The sequence below is a fragment of the Taudactylus pleione genome, unplaced genomic scaffold, assembly GCF_031769625.1.
Source record: "Taudactylus pleione unplaced genomic scaffold, aTauple2 ptg000494l, whole genome shotgun sequence".
In the NCBI taxonomy this organism is placed as follows: domain Eukaryota; kingdom Metazoa; phylum Chordata; class Amphibia; order Anura; family Myobatrachidae; genus Taudactylus; species Taudactylus pleione.
Window position 1 is genome coordinate 2146649 of NW_028284896.1, and position 24490 is coordinate 2171138.

The following is a 24490-nucleotide window of genomic DNA, read 5'->3' on the forward strand; positions in this document are numbered from 1 at the left end:
AGAGGGTTCTAGTCAGCAGTGACCTTACAGGAGACATTACTATCCCTCATACCAATGGAGAAAGCCATACAGACACAGACCACAACACTAGGTTCCCAGTGCAAAATAAAATGTGGGAAGGAACAGATGGCTCAGGTGTGAAAGAACAAAGTAGGCAAGTGCACCAGAACCTGCAAAGTGTAGTCCGATCACCAACTCCTCAAGAAACACCATGTCAGTGTCACCTCAGTATGAAGGACACCCATTCCATTGTGGTTCACAGAAGTCAACTAGAGCCATGTACAGCTGAACTTGAAGGCACTTGAAGTTTCTGACCCCTGCATAGCAGAGAGGGTGAGGCCTAGTGTACCAGCGGAACCATGTATTGCAGCCCAAGGGATTAATTTACTGAAGGTTGATTATAAATCGATCTTAATCGATGTTGTGTTTCAAGGGCTAAATTGCACATTTACAAACATTTAAAAATCAATATAAAAAATGGTCTATAAATATGAGATTTAGCCCTTCAAACGCAACATTGATATAGATCGATCTAAAATCAATTTTAAAAAAATCGACTTTTAATAAATTTACCAAGAGTCATTAATGATTGTTCCAGCAGAGCATAAGTTACCAGATGAAAACTATACTGTTGTAGATTGTAGGGACATATCATTAATTATGCAGAGAGCTTTGAGACGGTCAGACCAAAGTACCAGAGGTAGACACAGGCAGTAGTACAAAGCAAATGTTCCTATACTTGTGTTAGTGATTAGGGAGATGCACTGGTCTTTGTCCTGTTATCATATACATCTTATACATTAGACTCCAAATGGTTCCCACTTTCCAATATGAACAAAATACTCCTCGTTTCTCCCTAACAACATTTTATATTCATATAATTGTGAATATTATTAGCAATATAGAAAACAAATACTATTTAAAGTTTTGTTGTCCTGCAATAGGATCTGCAGCTATGAAGGGGCCACTAACGAGAGTTAGAAACCTGATCAGGCATGCTTGGATTTGTAGTGCCACAGCCTTCCTCTGATCTACAACAGGTAGACAGTGGTGGTGCTGCCCTTGTTTTTGGAGTGGAAATGGCCGTAGTCCCTTCCTCACGGCATGGCACGGCACGGATCTTCCCCAACTCCACCCCGTAACTTAATTTGGTCATTTTGCTTTCATTTTAGAAAACAAATATATTTATAATTCATTATTTAGAAAAATGTTATCTGTATACCCCAATAGGACAGTACCTGAAATAGCTACATTATCATGGAAAATGTACGGAGCTATTGTATTATTATAATCAGTAATGTTACACAGCAATGTCTTTTTAAGACCATAAGGGACTCTGAAGTTGAGGTAAGTCCATTAAACAATCATCCATATGGAGTTAGGACATTCGATGCCGCCAGCTGCACAGTTTAAGGAACATGATGTATAAACAACACACATGGAGTCACTCATTTGTGTAATTAACAAACAACGATTCTTAAGTGATGGCTGAAGTCTCAAAAAATGTCAATATCTGTTAAGGTCACGGAGACTGCGAGCAAGGATCATCGGGAATTATGGAGCTTTGTCTGGAGTGTAAGGGGGTCTGTGCTGGGATTGCTGAGGATTACTGGTGGTCAGTGGGGGTCACAGGGATAGAGTTTGAGTATCTAGAAGTTGGTAGAGGTCAAAGTTATTGAGAATTAGTGGAAGGCAGATGTTATTGTGATTTTATTGGGAGGATGGGATGTATGAACAGAGGTTGAGTGATTGAGACTTAGTGAGAATTACTAGGAGTATATTAAGGTTATTAGGAGTTTGTAGAGATGATTATAAATGTCACCTTTTGGCGTTAAATGGGCATTTTAGGACACAAAATCTGGTAGCACCAACATTAGTTACTCCCAACAAAGAAATAATCAATATTAACCCCACTTACACTGCACGTCCAGCACATATTGCGTCTGCTTTTTCTGTCCCTTTAGGGCGGGGTGTGAGGCCTCGCAGGTGATTATCTCCCCGTTATCCCTTCGTTCCACCGGGAACTGGATGCTGTTTGTTATGCTGAAAGTCTTTATATTTTCCTGTTTGCTGGTGACGCCTATATGGTAAAAGTAAGCGACACCGAAACAATTGTAAGCCGGATGTACCCATGCACAAATACTTACTGGACCACAAGCAGCTATTTGATTCGAACATATACATTTTTGTGTTAAAAATATAATAATTCACGTTTAGCTGCAATATATTTATACTCAAGAAATAACCAACCTACTGCACTCACCCGCTCCATCCGCCCAGTCATATTCACAATACAAGATTAGTATATATATATATAATCCAAATGAGAAACAGCACATCCAGCATGTTAGATAATAGTGAGGCGCTCCATTAAAGGCCAGCTGAGTGGACCAAAATATAAAAACATGCACATAGATAGGCACTCTCAGTACTGAAAAAGTGAAAACATTATGTATTGAAGCTCACATATTCTTCAAGCGACAATCAGGTCGACGTGTTGGTCCTCCTGGACCTTTTCTCAAGACATAAAAGAATCCAAACTGCACAAACACCACCAAAGACAAGTAACTTCACAGTCACACCAGACCAGCCTATATACCCCTCCCAAATGCCAATAGAAGACACCTGTATAACAACCAATCAACCATAATTAACATAGCAACACGAAATCACATACCAAATATGTTAAGTCAGTCACAGTCACTGTAGCGTCCACCTCACCAACTTAAGTTATTTACATATTAACTGTAAATATGGAGCCCAACTAAACTTATACACTTAATAAGTGGGGGACTGTCGCGTTGCGTTCCAAAACGTGGAACGCACAGAAGCCGGAAATAGTACAAAACATCCGGCATAGCGCCGGAGCTCACCACCGCTACATGTGTCAGCTGCATCGTCGCGTATTGCCCGGGTCGCGGAATCAGGTCGCGTACCACGTGATCCACTAAGACCCATCCAGAGCGAGCAAGGTCTGCGCTCCACACACTCGGAACGCAAGCCAAAATCTATACAGCATGCACTTAGAAGTAACACATCACCACAATCACTGTGGGCGGCGTCATTACGTGTCACGCATAACCCAAACCAGGGTCGCGCCTCACGTGACCGAACGTGACCCGAGGAGACATAACATAACTGCGTTCCACTACCCTGGAACGCAAGCAGGAGACGGGCATGAACAGGCTGATCAGGGGTGACTGCAAACCCGTAAACAACCACAGACATAAACACATCAATTAAAATGTATAGCACATCAGACATATCTAATATCAAAAACCCTAAAACAGTATATCTATTGTAACCCGTGAGGGGGACATAAAGTATTCCAACCAATACTACCAAAGTATATACATATATTAATCAAACAATACTAAACAAAATCAATACTAATAATAAATCTATTAAACAAAAGAGAATAAACAAACTAATAATACCCTTATTTATAACATTTCATAATATTACCCATCACTAATAAGTGACACCAGTCCACAGATTCACAGACCCAGATCAAAAAACGAATGAAAAAATAAAAATAACTTATTTGAGAAAAATGTTATACGGCAAATACTCGTTCAATCCACGTGGAGCAACAGTATCCAATTGAAAAATCCATCGCGCTTCACGTTTTCTCAAGAGCAACTCTCGATCTCCACCGCGCATGGGTTTAGGTACAGTGTCAATCAGCATACATCTCAGTGTCGAGGGGGGATGCTTGAAATCCAGAAAGTGCTTTGCCACCGGCTTATCAGAACTAAGAGTCTGAAAGGCGGAACGAATTGATGAACGGTGGTTAGCCATTCTTTCACAGAATGGTCTCGTCGTCATTCCGATGTAGTATAACCCACATGGGCATGTAAGAAAATAGATCAAAAAATCCATAGTACATAACAACTTGTGTCTAATAGTGATCCTCTTGCCGCTATGTGGGTGTGGGAAGTGCGTACCCACCAGCATTGATCTGCATGTTATACAGTTAGGGCACTTAAAACATCCCACCTTGTTACCAAGTAGCCACTGCTGTTGGTGTCCACTTGGTTGCCTAGTTGGGTGTAACAGTAATTGCCGAAGGCTTGGCCCCCTACGGTAGGCCATCACAGGTGGTTTACTGCTAATGCCCTTAAAGACAGTGTCAGATGCTATAATGCCCCAGTGTTTACGAACAGACTTCGCACTGTAATGTGACGCCAGATCGAATGTACTTGGGTAAATCATACGTGTAGAATCCAATGGATACTTTTTAGTGGTTTGTGCATGTCTGGATCTAGCCTTTTTGAGACATCTACCGATAACATTCAGCGAGTAACCTCTTTCAACAAAACGATCACTCATTTCTTTTAACTATTTCCATGCGTGATTGCGTGGTATTGTTCAGTAATACTCTCAAATTGAGAGATGGGTAAACTCTCCTTGAGATTACTGGGATGATGGCTGGACGAGTGCAATAACGTATTACGGTCAATAGTTTTACGAAAAAGGGTAGATTGCAACTGGTTATCCTTCCAAAAAATGGTTACATCCAAAAAATTGATTGCATCTTTGTTGATCTGGGCCGTGAATCTAATGGGACTGTTGAGTGCGTTCAGATTGTCAACCATTAAGTGAAAATCAGACTCAGTACCACGCCAGATGAAAAAGAGGTCGTCAATCTAGCGTTTATAATGGCAAATCTTATCTCCATACATAGGCAATATGTGTTCCTGCTCGTACAGACTCATGTACAGATTCGCGTACGACGGCGCGAGATTAGATCCCATCGCCGTCCCCGCTATCTGTACATAATATTTATTACCATAAGTGAAATGATTTTTAGTAAGAACAATCTCGGCCAGTTCTAGGAGAAATTCTATAGGGGGACCTACATGGTTGCCCCTACTTAATACAGTTTTAAGTGACTCTAGACCCTCCTTATGTGGAAGTTACTTGTCTTTGGTGGTGTTTGTGCAGTTTGGATTCTTTTATGTCTTGACAAAGGCCCAGGAGGACCGAAACGTCGACCTGATTATCGCTTGAAGAATATGTGAGCTTCAATAAATAATGTTTTCACTTTTTCAGTACTGAGAGTGCCTATCTATGTGCATGTTATGATTGTTATATATATATATATATATATATATATATATATAACAATGTCCATATATACCATGAACAGGCGGCACTCCAGGGTCTTTGTAAACAGGAAAAAAGTTGCTTTATTACCAACGTTTCAAGACCAATAAGGCCTTGTCATCAGGGTGTAAGGCCTTATTGGTCTTGAGACGTTGGCAATAAAGCAACTTTTTTCCTATTTACAAAGACCGTGGAGTGCCGCCAGTTCATGGTATATATGGATATTGTTATGCTACATTATGTTTAAGGAAGGCACCCCGGCACTATTCCTATGGAACTGTGAGTGCCGCTCTACATGATAGATATATATATATTTTAGAAACAAATAAGATAAAGGGGAGGCACCATCATGCATCACAACATTTTATTACAAGCAATCATACAATGCACAGCCAAGCCCCTGTGCATTACGTCATCCACACTTCGTCTGGACTGAGTAGCGCACTAACTTTGTTTGCTTGTATAATATTTGTATAATATTTGTGTATATACACATATATATATATATATATACACACACACACACACACACACACACACACACATACACACACACATACGTCATGCAGTGCGATATGCCTGGCGTGAGTGATCCATCAGGCCCGGGCTACTCTGCCTGTGTTGTGCATCTCTTTTTTTTTTTGCAGACAATGGAATTGGTATGAAAGACTGACAGTTGGGTTCCTGGCAATCAGAATCCCGACGCCAAGATCCCGACAGGGTTAACATTCCGACACTTGTTGGTCGATATGCTAACCCTGCCCCTCTCCCTACCCTAACCCTCCCTCTTTGGTGCTTAACCCTAACCTCCACCTATAGTGCCTGAACCTAAACTCACCCTCCCTGCACCCTAAAGCTAATGCAGGGCATCCACTAGACGATTTTATCCCTGTCCAACCTCTAAACGATTTTCCCTGGAATTTTCCCTTGAAATTTGATCTTCCACTCTGAACGATTTGCAAATGATCTAACGATAAATGATGTCGTTTCAATCTGTGATTGACAGCTTTCAGCTACAGTGGGCAGATAGTGGTTCGATATGAAAGCGATCAAGTGAAATTGACCTGCATGTTCAGTCGATGGAGGAGACGATTAAAAGAGCAGCGGGAGCGCACATCGTTCATCGTTAGAAACAATTACTGCACAATTTGCAAAGGATTTTTAAACGATTGAACGATAACTACATCGTTATCGTTCAATCGTCTGCTAAAATAGTCTAGTGGATGCCCCCCATAACACTCCCCCTTTAGTGCCTATCCCTAGCCCTACCCCTAGTTACTAACCCTAACCTCCACCTCTAGTGCCTGAACCTAACCTCCCCAGCACCCTAAATCTAACACTCCCCCTTTAGTGCCTAACCTTAACCCTCCCTCTAACCTCCACCTCTAGTGCCTGAACCCAACCTCCCCCTCCCCCTAAACTTAACACTCCCCCTTTAGTGCCCAACCCTAACCCTCCCCCTATTTAGTAACCCTAACCCCTAAACCTAACCCTCCCCCCAACCCTGCTAACCAAGCTCCCTAACCCTCCCCCTAACCCCTGATACTTACCTTCGGGATGCCAGTCCTTATTCCGGCGCCGGTATTAAGACAGTCAGCCGGGATGCTGACAACATCCCAAATATGACATTATATATATATATATATATATATATATATATATAAAGATCCAGAGGTGCGGCACTCTCGTAAAGAAATATTACCAACACTCATTTGTTTGAATAAATTGACGTTTCAGTATTTTAATATACCATCTTCAGGATTAATTCTGAAGATTAATCCTGAAGATGGTATATTAAAATACCGAAACGTCGATTTATTCAAACACATGAGTGTTGGTAATATTTCTTTACGAGAGTGCCGCACCTCTGGATCTTTGTATTATATATGTGAGGGCACCTCGGCCAGTTGATTGTGTTATTGGAAGTGCCAGACCTGGTGAATATTATATATATATACATATACACACACACGCATACATTGTATACTGCACTTATGCACTGAGGCCCTGATTCAGAGCCGGACGCCGGACTCTTTTGGAGCAGCCTCCTGGCCGCTCGCATAGCTGTGGGTGACCACCCACAGCTACAGCGAGTGGCCAAAATGATGGTCACGATGGTCAAGACCATCGCGACCATCGGGCTTGCGACGAGACCCTGCGGTAGGGTCTCGCTGCCGCAAGCCCTGGAGTGCTTTTGGCTCTATCAGAGCCAAAACCACTCCCACTGACATCACTAGTGATGTCAGTGGGGCCGGCCCCAGACGGTAGGCGTTCCCATGGGAACGACTCTGTCTGGGCAGCCACGCCCCCGGCACGCCCACCAAAGGGGGCGTGCTGTCAATCACCATCGACAGCACGCCCCCTTTGGTGTGAGACCCATAACGACGGCTTGGCCGTCGTTATTCGGGTCTCGCGCATGCGCACGACGGAGCCGGCTCCCTCGTGTGCATGCGCACTTGGGCAACATCGACCCGCTTGCGAGCGCTCAGCGCTCGCAAGTGGGTCTGAATTAGGCCCTGAGTTCCCATAATATAAACAGATGTGTTTTAGAGTGTTATCTTTGATGTAGTCATATAGGGTCACATCTCAGTTTACTTCTGGGTTAAGTTTAAGATCTCCCCCACAAACAATATACATAATACATAAACATGAGCATCCAATGGTTTCCTTAGGAAGCAGATATTGTACTTGCCAATATTAATGAGTAACATTTCAGTCTGTGTACTCGGCCTCTCTTATCCAGAAGCTGCAAGTACTCATAATTTTTTATTTTATTTATTTATATAAAACACATTTCACAGGACGCTGTGAGAAAGTGGCTTTTTCAGCCTTGATTCCAATCTTTTCTGAGTGGTTTTAACTTATCACAGTTGCGATCCTCTCACAGGCAGCATAGGAAGAGAATTCAACATTGATTTAAAACACTCTATGCCCCCTTGCAACAGGTCTTGGCAAAAACACATTCCATTAAGACGGAAAAGAAATTATCATTTGTTGAAAAAACCTAGGACAAGTTATTTGTGTAATAGTGTAATCTAACGCGCGCCTCTGGTAAGGTAACACCGACCGTCAAGAAGCTGCGTCCTACCAATTTACGTGGAAGCAGCGATATCACAGTCACCAGTGTGCACCAGGCGACTGCTAATGAATTTATAGGAAGCAGTGGGGAGATTTACCAAACCTTCTAAAGGGGACAGGTGGAGGTGTTGCCCCTAGCAACCTGATTCCAGCGATCATTTTATAGAATGTACTAAATAACTAACGAGATGCTGATTGGTTGCTTCTGTAGGTTTAATAAATCTCCCCACAAAGGGGGCGATTCAATTCGGCGGGAAATGAATACAGCCGGAAGGGAGCGACCGAAGCTATTCAATTCACTGCGATGTTTACGCCGACGGGAAGCAATTAAGTCGGAGAAGGACGTTCTCGCGCCTTAACCTGTGTGTTTAGTAGCAAGAAACAGCATTCTCTGACTAAAATGTGTCGACCGCGAGGATGTGAGCACCGCGCTAAGCCGGAAAACACCCTCGCGGCCGGCACTTTAGTCGGATTTCTCCTCGCACCCTGAGGGTGCGAGAAGACATCATTAGTCGGACTAAACAGCGCGCTGAATTGAATCGCCACCAGTGTGGCATAATTAGCTGGTCTACTTACTAAGAAACCGCATTCTGTCTGATTTTCTATCGCCACTCGTGGTAGTGACATGGAAACCACCTAGCGCTCTGATTTACCAATTTAAACCTCGCCAAGGTATAGGAGCCATACTGGCCTGGAGTGGTGTTAAATTCATTTTTTTTTTTTCCCTTAACAGAATTAGAAATGGGTACACAAAAGTGTTTTCAAAAATTTCTATGTGAAAACCCCCCCCACTTATTTAAAAGGTTTTCACGCCTCATACACTTCTGCCGGCATCACCGCGATAACGGACGATGGATAGCGACGGTACTTGTGTTGCGGCAATCCTTAAAAAATACGCTAGGTACGGAATTGCACACAAGTAATTCATTTTTTTTTTTTTTTTCCTTTCAAGCGCTTTTAAGATTTTGGGCCTTAATGACTGAGCCTGCGCCCATGATGATGTGCGTCCCAGCGATTTGCCAGGAAGATTAGATTGCCGGAGTCACTGCCGGAATCTCCGTGACGGCTGAGCTCTGTCACTGATCAGCCCGTGTGTTTGGTAGTCTAGATACAGACGGGTGTGCACAGCCATCCCTATCTGTCTCATCCATCTACTCATTCATTATCTCTCCCCCCTATCATAGCAGCACAGATTCCCTATACATCTCCCTATTTTTAGCCGCATTTAGCTGATCTCTCTACACTGCTGCCATCTTCTTATCTGGAGTCATTCTCTATATTCCTGTCTGCATCTCCGCAGTTTCAATCACCCTGCAGCCACAATGAATCCTGGATACAATCGTTATCATAAGCCGAGCGCTTGTACTTCTCTCTGCAGAACTTCAACACATTCTTACTGCACCCAGGGGGAAACAATCCCTCTTACAGGAACTACGCAGCCTTGCGACGTTCGTGCTGGGACAGACAACACTTCATCCTGATTACTGTGTCCCCACAGAACCCTGACCATCCCTCTCAAGGGACACAACCTAAGCACACACTGCATACACATAACAAATCGAAACGCGTTACAGACACGCAGCCTCCAAATGGCTATTCTCAAGGGATATTGCACACATCCGTAACTACGCTACACTCCAAATCCTCATGTGTCCTTCCCCATGCAGTCACACACCAACTAAAACACACACTACACATACAACACTCATGTGCAGTATCAAGGGGTGTCACTTATAAAACAAAAAATTATACACACATTATACACACACAACCGTGACATGACCAGTCTCTCGGGATGTTACATATTAACACACAAACCGAAGTATACTACTATACTGAACACACACTCACGTACGTACCCAATCTCAAGAGATATCACAGAAAAACCCACAGACCGATATAGCATGCCCGCTAGCCTGCTTTAGCGGGGGCGCCATGCCCTGCCAGATTTCAAAAGTGTAGAATGTGACCTGCCCCTTTTGGCGGTGCCCTGCTAAAACAGCCTGCTGGGTGGGGAAAATTGTGTCCCGAAGGTAGAGAAAATTGCGATGTAGCATGCACACAGGAGACACTGTGTATTCACTGACACAAGAGAACATGGGGGCAGCCAGGCATATCCGTAAGTGCTGGGCACGCCCCCAAAAGTGACAAAAAGGGACAGTGAGCCACGCCCCCTTTTCTCGTGGCCACGTCCACTTTTCTGGCACGCATGCGCCAGAGTGCCCTTTCTCTAGGTCCGGTGCAAGTGAACACTATGATATACAGATGTGTCCACATACATCTATCCTCCATGTGCTACAAGTCGCGTTACACACAACACATGAGCGCTGTGTGACTCAGTAGCACCGAATGTCTTTCCGTGCACTTTTTTCATTTAAAATTAGTCTTATTCACAAAGTGATGCAAATGGGACGCACAGGCAGCTTCTGCTGATTAAAATGATATGCGGCATGCCTATGTTATGTGTGTGACTGCGGCTGTATCTGCTTGAAAAATGGTATGTTACAGTCTCATCGGCTGTGGCACTGTAACGTAGCATTTCGCATGCAGATACACCCGCAGTTGCACCCGCAGTTGCAGACAGAATATAGGCATGCCGCATGTCATTTTAATCAGCAGAAGCTGATTGTGCATGCAATTTGCGATGCTTTGTAAATAAAGGATAAAAGTTGCACAAAGACACTTGGCGTGACTAGAAGAGCTGTTTTTAACGCACAAGGAGGCTAGATGTATGTGAACACATCACATGCACAATCCTGACATGATGAGGATTGTGCATGGACTTCACCCATAGACCTTATGCGGCTATTTTCTAGACACACGCACACTACACATACAGGGGGAGATGTATCAAATCTTGGCAAGAGATAGAACGCAGTAATTAAACCAAAGCAACCAATCAGCACCTAACTGTCATTCCAAAGACTGTGGGGGGGGGGAGATGTATCAATCCTTGGAGAGAGATGAAGTGGAGTCACCTCAGCGGCCAGTTCTTGTTTGCATAGAAGCACACAATTTACACAAATTATACGAAACTTGATATTGTCATGCAAATGTCCCAGATACAAAGCCAGGCCTTTAAGCTAAACCACTTGACATTTATTTACTGTACAAGAATGGAGCTGATTGTCTAAGCAGGGAGAATCGCCGGCCACAAATGTAAAAAATGATCTATAAAATATATCTTTGTCTGTCTGCTGGGGAACAGCGGCTGAATGATGGCGACGAGAAACTTCAATTACGCTCTTCAAAAATCAACTGTGATGCTTTGCAAAAGAACAAGTTTACAGGCTAGTACATCCAAGATTACAGGGCCCTCCTGACCGCGCGAGACCCCTGTAACCCATGAGTGGCTTAATAACTACACAAAATCCAGTGTACAAGTACGTAATTACAAATAAATGATGCTTAATAAATGCCCAATTACCCTCAAACTACTCTAAATGTACATAAAGAATACATCAATAGCAATTACACTGCGTCTAAAGTAAAACGAAGCACAACAACAACAAAAAAAAGTAGTAATTTGAAACAGTACTTACTGTAAGTGGCATCTACTGTACTGTACTTCTAGCCCTGAGATGAATGCATGGACAACATGTCCTGACACAAGTGCTGCACCCTCAGATCACATGACTGGGGGCAGCCTTGACATCTAGAAGCGTTTGTTTTTACACAAATATATAGCAGCATGTAGAATGAGTGAGGATCGGTCTCCTCTAGATGCTAGCCCAACGCATTCATGTGACTCTCACCTTTCAGTTCCCTGCGATCTCGGTACCAGCGCAGCGTCGCTTCAGGTTTCGTCCGGGGAGCAGAGCAGATGAGCTCCACCTGTCCCCCCTCCACCGCCTGCTCCCGTACCTCTACCACTGGGTTTTCTGGGGGAACTGAGCAACAAAAACATTTCGTAGATCAAAGTTAAGGAAAAATTACAATACTTTCCTAGTTGTGTTACAAAGCATTTTACACGTAAATTGTATTAAATATCTAGAGGTAGGCAAACCAGCAGCTGCTTTTGGCGCTAGGAAATATAGGGATGCGGTCATAATCACGGCAATTAGAATCCTGGCGCCGGAATCCTGACACCTGTCAGAATCCCAGTGCCGGCATCATGAAGGTAATTAGTGGGGGGGAGGGGGGGCTAAGGCACTAAGGGAGAAGGGTTAGGCACTAAGGGGGTAGGCTTAGGGTTAGGCACTAAGGGGGGAGGCTTAGGTTTAGGGTGCAGGGAGGTTACATCTAGGCACTAGGGGGCTAGTTAGGTTTAGGCACCAAGGAGGGAGGGTTAGGATACCTACAGACCGGTGTTGGTATCCTAACCCTGTCGGGATGCCGACGTTGGGTTTTTAACTGCCGGGATCCAGAGTGCCTGGAACCCTGTACTCAACCTGGATATATATACATGTAGTATCTAATTACAACATGTGTCTAAAAATGACACAATCTGCAGCTGAGTTGGGAACCACCATAAATAAGCCGTCCATGGTGGACACAAATATATACACATATATACACACACACCCACGATCCCGTCACGGCACTTACTGAGCACAGTGAGTGTGGCGATCTGGTGATGTGTGTCTTCTGTATACAGCTGGCAGAAGTAACCACCTTCATCCTCCAACTTTGCGTTGGATAAATGAATCTTGACCAGTTTCGGTGTAAACTCCACTAGCTGGAACCTCTCGTCCTTTAGAGCTGCGGAGAGATAGCAGAGAATAATACTAGGAGAGGTGATGAGATGCTCAGATAGTCACAATGAGATGGCGACACTGCGCTAAAGAGAGATAAGGACACATTGCGCATGACCGTGACACTCCATAACTGTACCGGTTGCACATAAGCAGTGTGTTTACGGAAATGAAGCCTATTCATTCACTGCATAGTATATCTGTATAACACTGCATAGTATATCTATATAACACTGTATAGTATATCTGTATAACACTGTATAGTACATCTGTATAACACTGTATAGTACATCTGTATAACACTGTATAGTACATCTATATAACACTGTATAGTACATCTGTATAACACTGTATAGTACATCTGTATAACACTGTATAGTACATCTGTATAACACTGTATAGGACATCTGTATAACACTGTATAGGACATCTGTATAACACTGTATAGGACATCTGTATAACACTGTATAGGACATCTGTATAACACTGTATAGGACATCTGTATAACACTGTATAGGACATCTGTACAACACTGTATAGGACATCTGTATAACACTGTATAGTATATCTGTACAACACTGTATAGGACATCTGTATAACACTGTATAGGACATCTGTATAACACTGTATAGTACATCTGTATAACACTGTATAGGACATCTGTATAACACTGTATAGGACATCTGTATAACACTGTATAGGACATCTGTATAACACTGTATAGGACATCTGTATAACACTGTATAGTACATCTGTATAACACTGTATAGTACATCTGTATAACACTGTATAGTATATCTGTATAACACTGTATAGTATATCTGTATAACACTGTATAGTATATCTGTATAACACTGTATAGTATATCTGTATAACACTGTATAGTATATCTGTATAACACTGTATAGTATATCTGTATAACACTGTATAGTATATCTGTATAACACTGTATAGTATATCTGTATAACACTGTATAGTATATCTGTATAACACTGTATAGTATATCTGTATAAACGCTGAGAGTGAAGTCAGCAGTAATGATTGGTGAGTAGCTTTCTCCCTTCAGTATTCAACAGGAAAAAGTTGTGAATGTTAAAAAAAAAATAATGTGTCGTTTCCCCCCCCCCCCAATTCTAATCCATATTACAAGTCCCCTCTGAGCCTGCAGCCTCATCCCTTACATTATCAGTGTGCTCCTCAATGATTTCTTATAAAGTTACAATAAATATTTATAAGGACATAGGGCCTGATTCAGGTTGGATGGCAAGGCTGTGGACGCACGCAATCAGTCGATGTTTGCGTTTTGCGCATGCATCGCAGTGCGTGTGCGCAAACCGACCACTGCGATTGGGTATTCAAACGCAGCGGACACGATGAAATGATTGACAGGAAGCACCGCTTAGGGGGTGGAGACAGGGGAGTAGTCGAAGGAACGCAGGCGTGCCTGTGCGTTTGAACACCGTTACAGGGGCGTGCATAATTGAGCCCCTGCGATGGCATACGCAGCCAGAGGTCTAGGTGGTGACAGGAAGTTTCGCAGTCTGTGTGTCAGGGTCAGCTCAACCACAACTGTGCGTATGGGTCCGATGTTACCGATGTTTTTGCTGACTTGCAGATGTATGTAATGGGAAGTGGGCAACTTTATACAGTGGTGGGCATCTTGGTATAGTGCTGCGATTGCACCACAATCACATTCATTAGCATATTTTCGCAGCGAGCGAGTGCGTGCAATTGCAGACTTGTGATCCGTGCTGAATCAGGTCCTTAGTGCTGAAATAACTCAGAGGGTGCACAATCACCATAACAATCCGCGCGGTCTGGTGTGAAGGAACTCTTGGTCTCCCTGTAATCTTCCCCTGTGTGTAGTGGTAGTGAGCATCTAGAAAGGGAAAGTAACGCATTTCGCCACAATCTCCAAACCAGACTTCTCATATCCGCTTTTTTGTTTTTCCTTTCTGTTTGCTGAAATTACAGCTACTGAATTAAAACAGCAGTTGTTTGGATAAAATTAGAAGTGAGACAGGATCAGCAGGAGTCACAGAAGGAAAGGGCTATCATTATGTCAAATTGTAATGTTTAGTCTTCTCTTGGTCTCCCAAGTGACCCACTTTATATCCTCAGCTACACGGACACCGGGAACCTTTAACTTCATTCGAATATAATAGTACGATGGAGCAGACTTACCAGGTGCCTGTTTGTTAGGTTCAAGTGTAGATGATTCAAAGACCAAATGCTACCCAACGAGTGTTAAGCTGTGTCAGTATTGTTTACTGGTACCTTTGGTCAGAGTAGCTCTCTCTGTGTGCTGTAGAACTACAAATCTCAGCATGACGTGGCCATCAGGGTGTGTTGCCTCAAACCAGCTACAGTAAGAGTGCTTTAGATCAGTGCTTCACAAGTATTTACACGCAGAAAGCTGCTTTTATATTTTACATTATGAGAAGAGCAGGGTGTGCCAACCAGTCACCTGGCTCCAGCCAACGCACCAGCCGCACACCTGGGACAGCTCCAGACGGAGCATAATACGCCTTGGCTGCATATCTTTCACTGGACCTTCTCCGTCGAGCAAGCTTCGTGGCCGGCAGCTGGCCGGATCGCCCAACTCCGGTACTCATCTCTGCCTGCGTCCTGCCGCTCTGGCTAGGGACTCCACTCAACTCCGATCTCTCTCAAAAACCCTCAGTTTGCCATTTTAAAACCTCTGATTGGGTCGTCACAGCTCCTAACTGTTATTTCTCCAGCAAAGACTGTAACCTGACAGTTAGAAGATGCTTGGTTGGTACTTTATCTCTCTCCACTATTTGATAAACCTCCCCCACTGCCTCTCTGCACTTAATCTCTCTTCAAGGTTTGATAAATATTCCCTTATGTGTTTGAGGGTTGAACACTATTCAAAATGGATGGAATTTATCAGCATCTCAGTAACTGCAGCTATGACTAAGCTTTTCTGCATCTGGCCTACCGGCCATCGGTTGGATAACCCTGCCTTAGATAATGAAGTCCATGCTAACACTATATAAATAGAACTTTAGGTTGCAGCTACTGCCAAATGTATAGATTGTACCAGTGACGTGCGGTGAGGTCAATGGCTGGGGAGGCACACATGTATAATTAAAAACAAACACAGTTTTTATATCAAGACTCTGGAGCATGACAGGGAGTATGATAGTGGAGGGAGTATGACAGGGGAGGCGCTGCCTCCCCTTCCTACCCTGACTGCACGTCCCTGGATTGTACTCACCACGTGTTCCATTAAAGAAGAGGGTTTGGCGGGAAGGATTCTGGATCACCACGATGGAGCCATCATACTGATGTAACCGGCAGCTGATCTCCGCTGTGCCTCCCTCTACGACTGTGACATTCTCAGCCTGCACCTCCTGACTGAAAACTGTAAGAGAAAGAGGCACAGGTGACCCAGGGATAAAGGGAAGGTTCATTGTCAGAGGCCATTACAGTATAATGGACAGCCAGAAGAGTCAAACAGCTGAAAATGAAAATTATAGCTACATTATGACGAGATTATATAAAATGCTGGCACACAGAAACAGTTGTACTAGGTCTTGTAGAGAAATAAAGTGGATGGAGCTTAAGTACCAACCACTCAGATCCTAACTGTCACTTATCAAACACAGCCTGTAACGTGGCAGTTAGGAGCATATTGGTTAGTACTTTATCTCTCTCCACTGTATCTTTCTCCAACTTTGATACATCTCCCCCATAAAGTCTAACATTTGTGAAAATGGCTGATATTCTGCTGTTCCAGCGGCAATTTCGTCAGTTTCGTTCGCCAGCTCCAATAAAGAGGCAAACACATGACTTCCAACCATACCGATTTTGTAGCGGCAATGCCAACTGTCACGCTGTCCCTCATAAATACTCTCATCGGGGGTGTGGCCGCATTCCACCTTAACGCAGCCACGTCCACACACAATACTGGGGCCACCTCCCCATCCAGATTTGGATTCTCCCAGTGTTTGGAGGTGTGTAACCATATATGTATATCTCAGAATGGAATTACCCATTACCCATCCTCTGCTATTCAAATACTCAAATCTACCTATCTTCCCAGATTTATCACCATCTGTATGATGGTGATAAATCTTTCTGCCATTTCATCTTGGATGTCATCTCGCCACCTGAAACTTAATATTTCTAAAACAGAGTAAATTATATTTCCACCAGCCAATAACAGTTACCAACCTGATCTCTGTTGATAACTCAACAATCTACCCTGCTCCACAAGCCCGCTGCCTAGGTGTCATACTTGACTCTGAACTGTCCTTTGTTTCCCACATTCAATCTGTCTCAAAATCATGTTACATACATCTAAAAAACATATCCAAAATTCGACCATATCTTACACTAGACACTGCAAAAACTCTAATCCATGCACTCATTATTTCCAGCATTGACTATTGCAATAGTCTCCTTACTGGCCTTCCCAAAAACAGGCTATCGCCATTACAATCCATTATGAATGCAGCTGCGAGACTCATCTTCCTTGCCAAACGTTCATCGTCTGCTGCACCGCTCTGTCAGTCCCTTCATTGGCTGCCGGTTTTCTACCGTATTCAATATAAAATACTGCTACTTACACATAAGGTCATTAACCAAACCACACCAACATACATCTCTTCACTCATCTCAAAATATCTCCCAACCCGACCTCTCCACTCAGCACAAGATCTGCATCTCTCATCCCCACGCATTACTTGCTCCTATTCACGGTTACAGGACTTTCTTTGTGCTGCACCCACTCTATGGAATGACTTACCACGCACAATAAGACTTTCCTCTAGTCTCCAATCCTTCATGCGTTCCCTGAAAACTCACCTCTTCAGGCAAGCTTATCAGATTTCCAGAACTGCCCACATAACCTTCATAGCTTCCATGTCTAATTACATCCCCTTTCACAGTCCACACATAACCTCATACACTGTCTTTCTTTCACATCCTCCTGATATTGGGCCGACATTCCTGTGTGACTGGATCATGCAGCCCACCAAGAAACTCTGCATTCTGATTGGATCAAAATGCAATATGTAGCACCTATCCTTGTGTATCAATGCCCATTTCCCTATAGATTGTAAGCGTACGAGCAGGGCCTTCCTACCTATATATCTGTCTGTTATTACCTTGTTTTGTTGTATTTATGTTTCCAATTGTAAAGCGCAACGGAATATGCTGCGCTATATAAGAAACTGTTAATAAATAAAAATTATCCAAACCCCCCCCCCCCCCCAATAAAAAAAAAATAGCATTCTGCAAACACTCTACTTGCATGCATGTTCAGAAAACTTGGAGACTTCCCCTGGCAGTGCTCCAAGACTAATGAGTAATGTTTAACTATACGTACATCATTACAGTCATCGCTGTGATAACTAACAATATAAACCATGTTGCTATGGAAAGGGTGCAGATGCCACTTTGTATATCCATCTTGGGTGCAGGGACAATACTGCCTGGTTTGCGCAGAGCACACAAATACTGGAGAGCTTTATAGTAACACGGCAATTTGAGCTAGGTTGCGCCCTCCTCCAACCCAACTCCAAATGTCTCCACATGCTTTTGTTTTTCCCGCCCTGCAGAGCAACGTGGTTTTGCACAGGTGCAAAATGGCTCCTTCCAGCGGGGTTTACTCTTCACTGTGATTGGAGGCCTAAAGAGAGCAAGGCATGGTAAAAAAAAATAAGACCTGAAGTGAGATGGCTACAGAGGCTAAAGAGATACTGGTGGCTAAGACTGTGACATGCATGAAGGTGTCACAGGGGGTACGAGACTGCAGCGGAGACAGGACGCGGCTCCCTATGTAACCAAGACTCAACGCCAGGACTTTCTGTGACATTCCTCAGAGTCTTCTGCAGAAGCCCAGTCAGACAGAAGCAGCTTGTTAACCGAGGTCTTTACCCTGACACAGATCATTAGCCAGTAGATTTAGGCTGAAGTTTTACACGGCCCTAAGAAAAAGAAGAGTAAAGTGACAAGCGTACAGCTTTATGTGTCCTAATGAAAAAATGTGCTGGTATCGCCGCCCAGCGAATGGTTCGGCTTTGGGGGTTAATAATGCAGCATGAGAAACCCGGCACGGCAACCGATCACCTTCCACATAATAATTAGACAGAATTAGAACCTCTCACACTGCCCTCCTGACGCCCACAAAGCATCTTAATCAGACAGCAGACGGGAACTTGTGCTGCCTGCAGACCAACGTACACACAATTAGGCCCATTTATAAAAACTGCCTTTCAAAGGTGGTTTTTCAGAAGATAAAGAAAAAAAACCAAAAAACAGTCATTAAAATGGTCCCTCACTTCCAACAACTTTATAGTGTTGTGCTATGTGTTCTGCATCTGTCTCATCGTTACCCAGACAATGCGCAGGAAGTGTGCTTTATTTTCCTCTTGCCATGTTGCGGCAGTTTTCCCAAGTGTGGCACACTGAGGCTCTGTTTTCTGCCGGCATCATAAGCAATTATGGTGTCAAAGCAAAATAAGTTGGACGTAGAGAGAAGATAACATCCCTCAAGATCTCAACCACTTCTGCAGTGAAGTTGATGGGCCATGACCTGCATCATCGTGTCTTTGCCCCCCCCTACCCCACTATGAAGTGCTGGCATTCTGCAGTAGGAGCAGGGCGTGGTGATTTGGCCCCTAGGATCCCCCAAAGATATCCCAGAGGATCGACCCACAAGGTCGGCAACTATAGTTCATGTCAAGATTTGTGTGGCGCTACTATCTTAGTGGCATTTGTTTCAAAGGAACAATGCTGAGGGACAGCCCTGCAGTTTCACTATCAAACGTCAGCCTGTGGATTCAGCTTTGCCTCCATTATCTACTTTAAATCATGACACTGCCCTTGTCCTATCTAGCCTTCACATAGTCAAATGAGCAGAGGGCTGACTGTATCCTACAAGATCGCCACTCTGTTCCTCAAATAAAATAGGGTTGGCCATCGACTGTTCAACATCCCTCGATGGTCTTATGCAGATGGCGGTAAGTCTAACCCTTACCCCTAACCATCCCCGGTGACTAAACCTAACCCCCCCCTCCCCGCACCCTAAACCTAACCTCCCCGCACCCTAAACCTAACCCTCTCTCATCGGTGCCTAATCCTAACCCTCCAACTAGTGCCCAACTCTAACCCTGCACCCTAACCCTCCCCCTAATGCCCCGATACTTACCTTCGGGATGCCGGCAGTCGGGATTTCGGTACCGGTATTTCGTCTGTCGGCATCCCGCACGCCAGGATGGTGACTACACCCTGTTTCCCGCACGCTGGATGCGGACTACATCCCATTTTCATTGTCAATGGCAGGACACCGATGGTAACACACAGATGGCTGAGCCAGCTGCAGCTTGTACGTGCACGGGCCCAAACCGCGCCTGCGCACTAACAAACCACTGTTGGCTAAACCACCGCACGGCTCCTACCTGATGGTTCAGAACGGATGTGAACATTCTGATTACCTCACTAGTTGTAGGGTGATCTATACCTACGCTAAAATTAACTAAAACTAATTATTACGGCTGCAGACTAGAGCATATCAGAACATTTTAACAGAGCTTACAGGCCGACCTTCCTTAGCGACAGCGGGCGGGTGGGGGGCAGCATGGCATCGCTGGTGACATCCTCAGATCTTTAATGCATGTACAAAAGATCTGTGGATGCGACTGACGGCCCACGGGGGCGCGCATCGGCATCGTGAATTGGATGCGTTGGAATCGGCCAAGTCGCTCAAGTTAACCTCCAGTGTGTACCCACCTTAAGGGACACTTTGTTCCTGAGACAGCTCATCCAATCACATCCTGCGCCCAAACGTCTCGGTGAACTTTGGGGCGCTCCAGTCTCAATTCTATCAAGAATTTTTTTTTTTTTTTTTACAAACTTTACTAACAAACCTCCTCCAACCCCCCCCCCCCTCCCCTCAAAAAAAAAATACAAGAGTTATATTTAAGAGGTAGTTGGTCAATATTGCAAACAAAAATTCTAGAATTTTTTTTCCAAAACTGGGACTATTTACAAGTATTTCAAGTTGGCCACCATGTACTGTATTTACTTAAAATGGACCGTATGGCTTAATAATAAAAACTAATTCAAAAATATATTCTAAGCTAAAACAGCACTAAGGAGCTTTCTTCTGTGGCCGATTCATGGATAGAACAGGAATTCCTGGAGCTGGGAGTTGGTGCTGGCGCCAATCTGAAGTTGGCGAATCCTTAGTGCTGCCAACACTACTCCAAACAAGCATAGTTGAAAAGCAATCAGACGTCACAACGTGTTACAACAGTGACACTTCTCTGTAACTATCCGCTCATTGTCACTGGCAGTACAACCCAGAAGTATGTGCCAAGTACTATTCCACTCTAATTACCCGGCAATAGGTCGGAGGGCGCCCGGCGCCCTATTCGCTCGTACGGTAGCCGGACAACAGTGGGCTGGTGGCGCAAGTTCATTTGACACCCAAGGCAAAGATGCTGAAGTCCCCTTTACTCGTTGAATAAACACAATGTAATTGCATAGTCACAGCATAGCAATGCTGCAAGGCTTATACTTTCCACTACTGCGTGTCCTGATGGCCATGAATATTAATATAACAAGCTACTGAAAAGCTGGGATTTCTCTTTGAGGATAAACAGAATTTTTTTTGTTATTTTATGTCTGACCTTGTGCAACCTAAGATGAAGTTCAAGGCAGCGGCTTTATTCTGCCGAAAACTCTGCACAGCCCTGCTGGTCATTGGTGATCCAATAGAGGTCACAGTGTCAGCAACTGCCACGGGATCCACAGTTCTAAGGCTGTCCACGTCTCCCTACAAGATTTAGGGGTCTATTTACTAAGCAGTGTTAGGAGACAGAGTGAAAAGTGATAAGGTGCCAGCCAATCAGCTTCTAACTGCCATCTTACAGGCTGTGTTTGAAAAATGACAGTTGGGAGCTGATTGGCTGGCACCTTATCACTTTTCACTCTGTCTCCTGACAGTGCTTAGTAACTAGACCCCTTAGAATGTAAGTGCACCCTTTGCTCCTACCTAGCCCAGCACCCCCTCCCGTACAGCCATCATTTTCATCTACACGACACACTTATTATATTAGTGGGGACTGGCGCAATTGTAGTTCCAAGCAACCGGTGCAATTATCGCACTGAAGGCTGCAAAAGCTTGAACCTTATCTTTAGGTTACAGAAACCAGAAGTAACCAGCTATTAATGAACTAATGTGCACGCAGAAAATACCTGCAGACTTCGGAAGCACTTTGATAACATGGCACTGTACTGTTACAGTAGACATGATTTACTTTCGCAAGTAGTAATAAAAACACACAGATATAGATAGATGTATATAATATATATATATAGATAGTTAGATGTGTGTGTGTATATATATATATATATATTTTTTTTTTTAAATAAGCTATTTTTAGTCATAATGTAAGGCGGGGTTTTGCATATTGCCTCCTGCATACATAACCATGTATGACAGATTTATTCGCCTGGCAAAGACGCCAACGGAGAGGTGATTTAGTCAGCCTGCGTGCACTGCAGCATATGTGTAAATCCTCAGGGGAATCTCTTTGTGGATAATCCCCCCCAGGACCTGAGCTACTAACTTATCCCAGTGTTTCATGTTAACATCTCAGTAACTGTACATCTCTCTCTTTTGTATTCTTACAGTATATATATCCTCCCTTTTCTTACAGTCTCTATTCAATAGCCATATAGCTTTCTGAGCTACTTCCTGAGGATCTCTACCTAACAATGTACAGGGGACAGCCATAGTACTGTAGTATGGATTACACATTAAACAACTTATACACTCCTAGCGCATTCAGCAAATCTTAGATCCCGTATCATTTGGACAAAGGTAACGCCATTTGTGATGTCAGCTTATGGAAACCAGTTACAGTACCTCAATTATTCATCTATAGCATGCTTAGTGCATAGAAAGACTAGTGCTAAACAGAACTGTATTCCTGTGTGTGGAGCTGTATAACAGAATCTGTCACCACTATCTCTGTACCACCAATGGTATTAATGGTGTCGTGTCCAGTTTTACCTCATGTCACCCCGTTCACCATCAAAATGCCCCCAGAAATTGTATTTAGATATGAAATTTGCTTTCTTTCGGACGGAGTTCACAGAATGGCAGAGAAACAATGGTTAAAACAAATAAATTGAGCCGCAGACTGAATTGCTGTATTATAGGCAAAAGCCGAGATTTAGTAAAATGATCGTTAATCAGTGGAAAATGTTTTTGCAACCCAAGACGAATACACCAAATGGTATGTCTTATAGGGTGCTAGGAATTCTAGGCACAATTCGGAGTGCCTGCTAGCCTGCTAATATCTAGGGCAATTCATATTTCAGGGCAATATACGGTTACACACATGGGGTAATCATTCACATAGGAAGTAAGATGTACTCACGGATATTGGTTAACAGCAATGGACGTGGACATATAGTGTCACCATGGAAACTATAAGTGAATGGAATTTCTAGTATTACAATTAAAGCAGCAGCAGACATGGCAATATGATATACCCATGTGCTGTAACCCATAGCAACAAACAGTAATCACTCTGACTACACTAATCTGATATAAAGTAGGCGATTGGTTGATACGAAGTAGAGCACATCACTGTGTTTTACGCCATGTTATAAAGCTAAACCCAATGTGAGCAGTCCGGCCCTTAGAAAACACTATTCTAAGACTAAGGGGTAAGTTTACTAAAGTGAGAGTTTTTAGAAGTGGAGATGTTGCCCATAGCAACCAATCAGCCTCTACCTATTATCTTCTACAAGGTGTCAATTTAAAAGGTTAAGTAGAATCTGATTGGTTGCTATGGGCAACATCTCCACTTCTAAAAACTCTCACTTTAGTAAATTTACCCCTAAACACTCGATTACACAGATCGGATGAGTAGCGGCCATTTTGTATTGGTAGACTGCACAAATATTCATCCAATCAATGCATTAGGAATTCAGTGATGTCACTAGTGCCTAGTGAATTGGCAACAGGGTGCCTTTCCAAGAAACAGGTTCAACTTCACTTTCAGGGCAGTGTCAGCACAAAGTCACAGAGTTTCTTCTTATGAGCCATTTTTCTGTAGCCGAAAGTCACTGACTAAACACAGACTGTTTTTTTTTTATTGTCGATTTTGTGGCCTAACATGCAGAGAAAGAAAAATCAGCTACCAACAAGTGCTGTGTGCCAGGGACTTGTAAATTACTATTGATACCAATGAAGTTGTATTTTCCAGGTATGTTTTCCCCTCGGCTAAATCCCTGTCAGCGGCAGCCAGCGCGTGGCTGGTACAACCACCTCCTCCTCTAACATTTTATGGGTGTCTGGGTCTATATTTGCAGCAATTTCTGCGGATATAATCGCCGCGGATAAACCGCCAGTGTCACATTACTCCCGACACTGAGAACCTGACGACTTGTATTTTCTTTCTGCCGGCCATCCTCTAGCTGTATTTTTGCCATCCACTCTTACTTTATCCGTGCTCCTATATTTTCTGCACGTCGCCATCTTTCCCTATGTTGGCTTCTCTCTCACTGACGATTTGTTTAATTCCCTTTATTTCTCACTTTACCACCTGCTATATTCGCAT

General features: G+C 43.6%; 1 protein-coding gene across 1 annotated transcript in view; it reads right to left on the bottom strand.

Annotated features, from left to right (window-relative positions):
- The window catches only part of CADM4 (cell adhesion molecule 4), a 298257-nt gene that overhangs the window by 29580 nt on the left and 244187 nt on the right, over positions 1 to 24490 (bottom strand). Inside the window, exons 2-5 of the mRNA XM_088449750.1 lie at positions 16123 to 16269; positions 12736 to 12888; positions 11943 to 12077; positions 1919 to 2080 (exon numbers count right to left, since the gene is read on the bottom strand). Of these exons, the coding sequence (XP_088305876.1) occupies positions 1919 to 2080; positions 11943 to 12077; positions 12736 to 12888; positions 16123 to 16269 (597 nt within the window). The remainder of the gene's footprint in view (positions 1 to 1918; positions 2081 to 11942; positions 12078 to 12735; positions 12889 to 16122; positions 16270 to 24490) is intronic.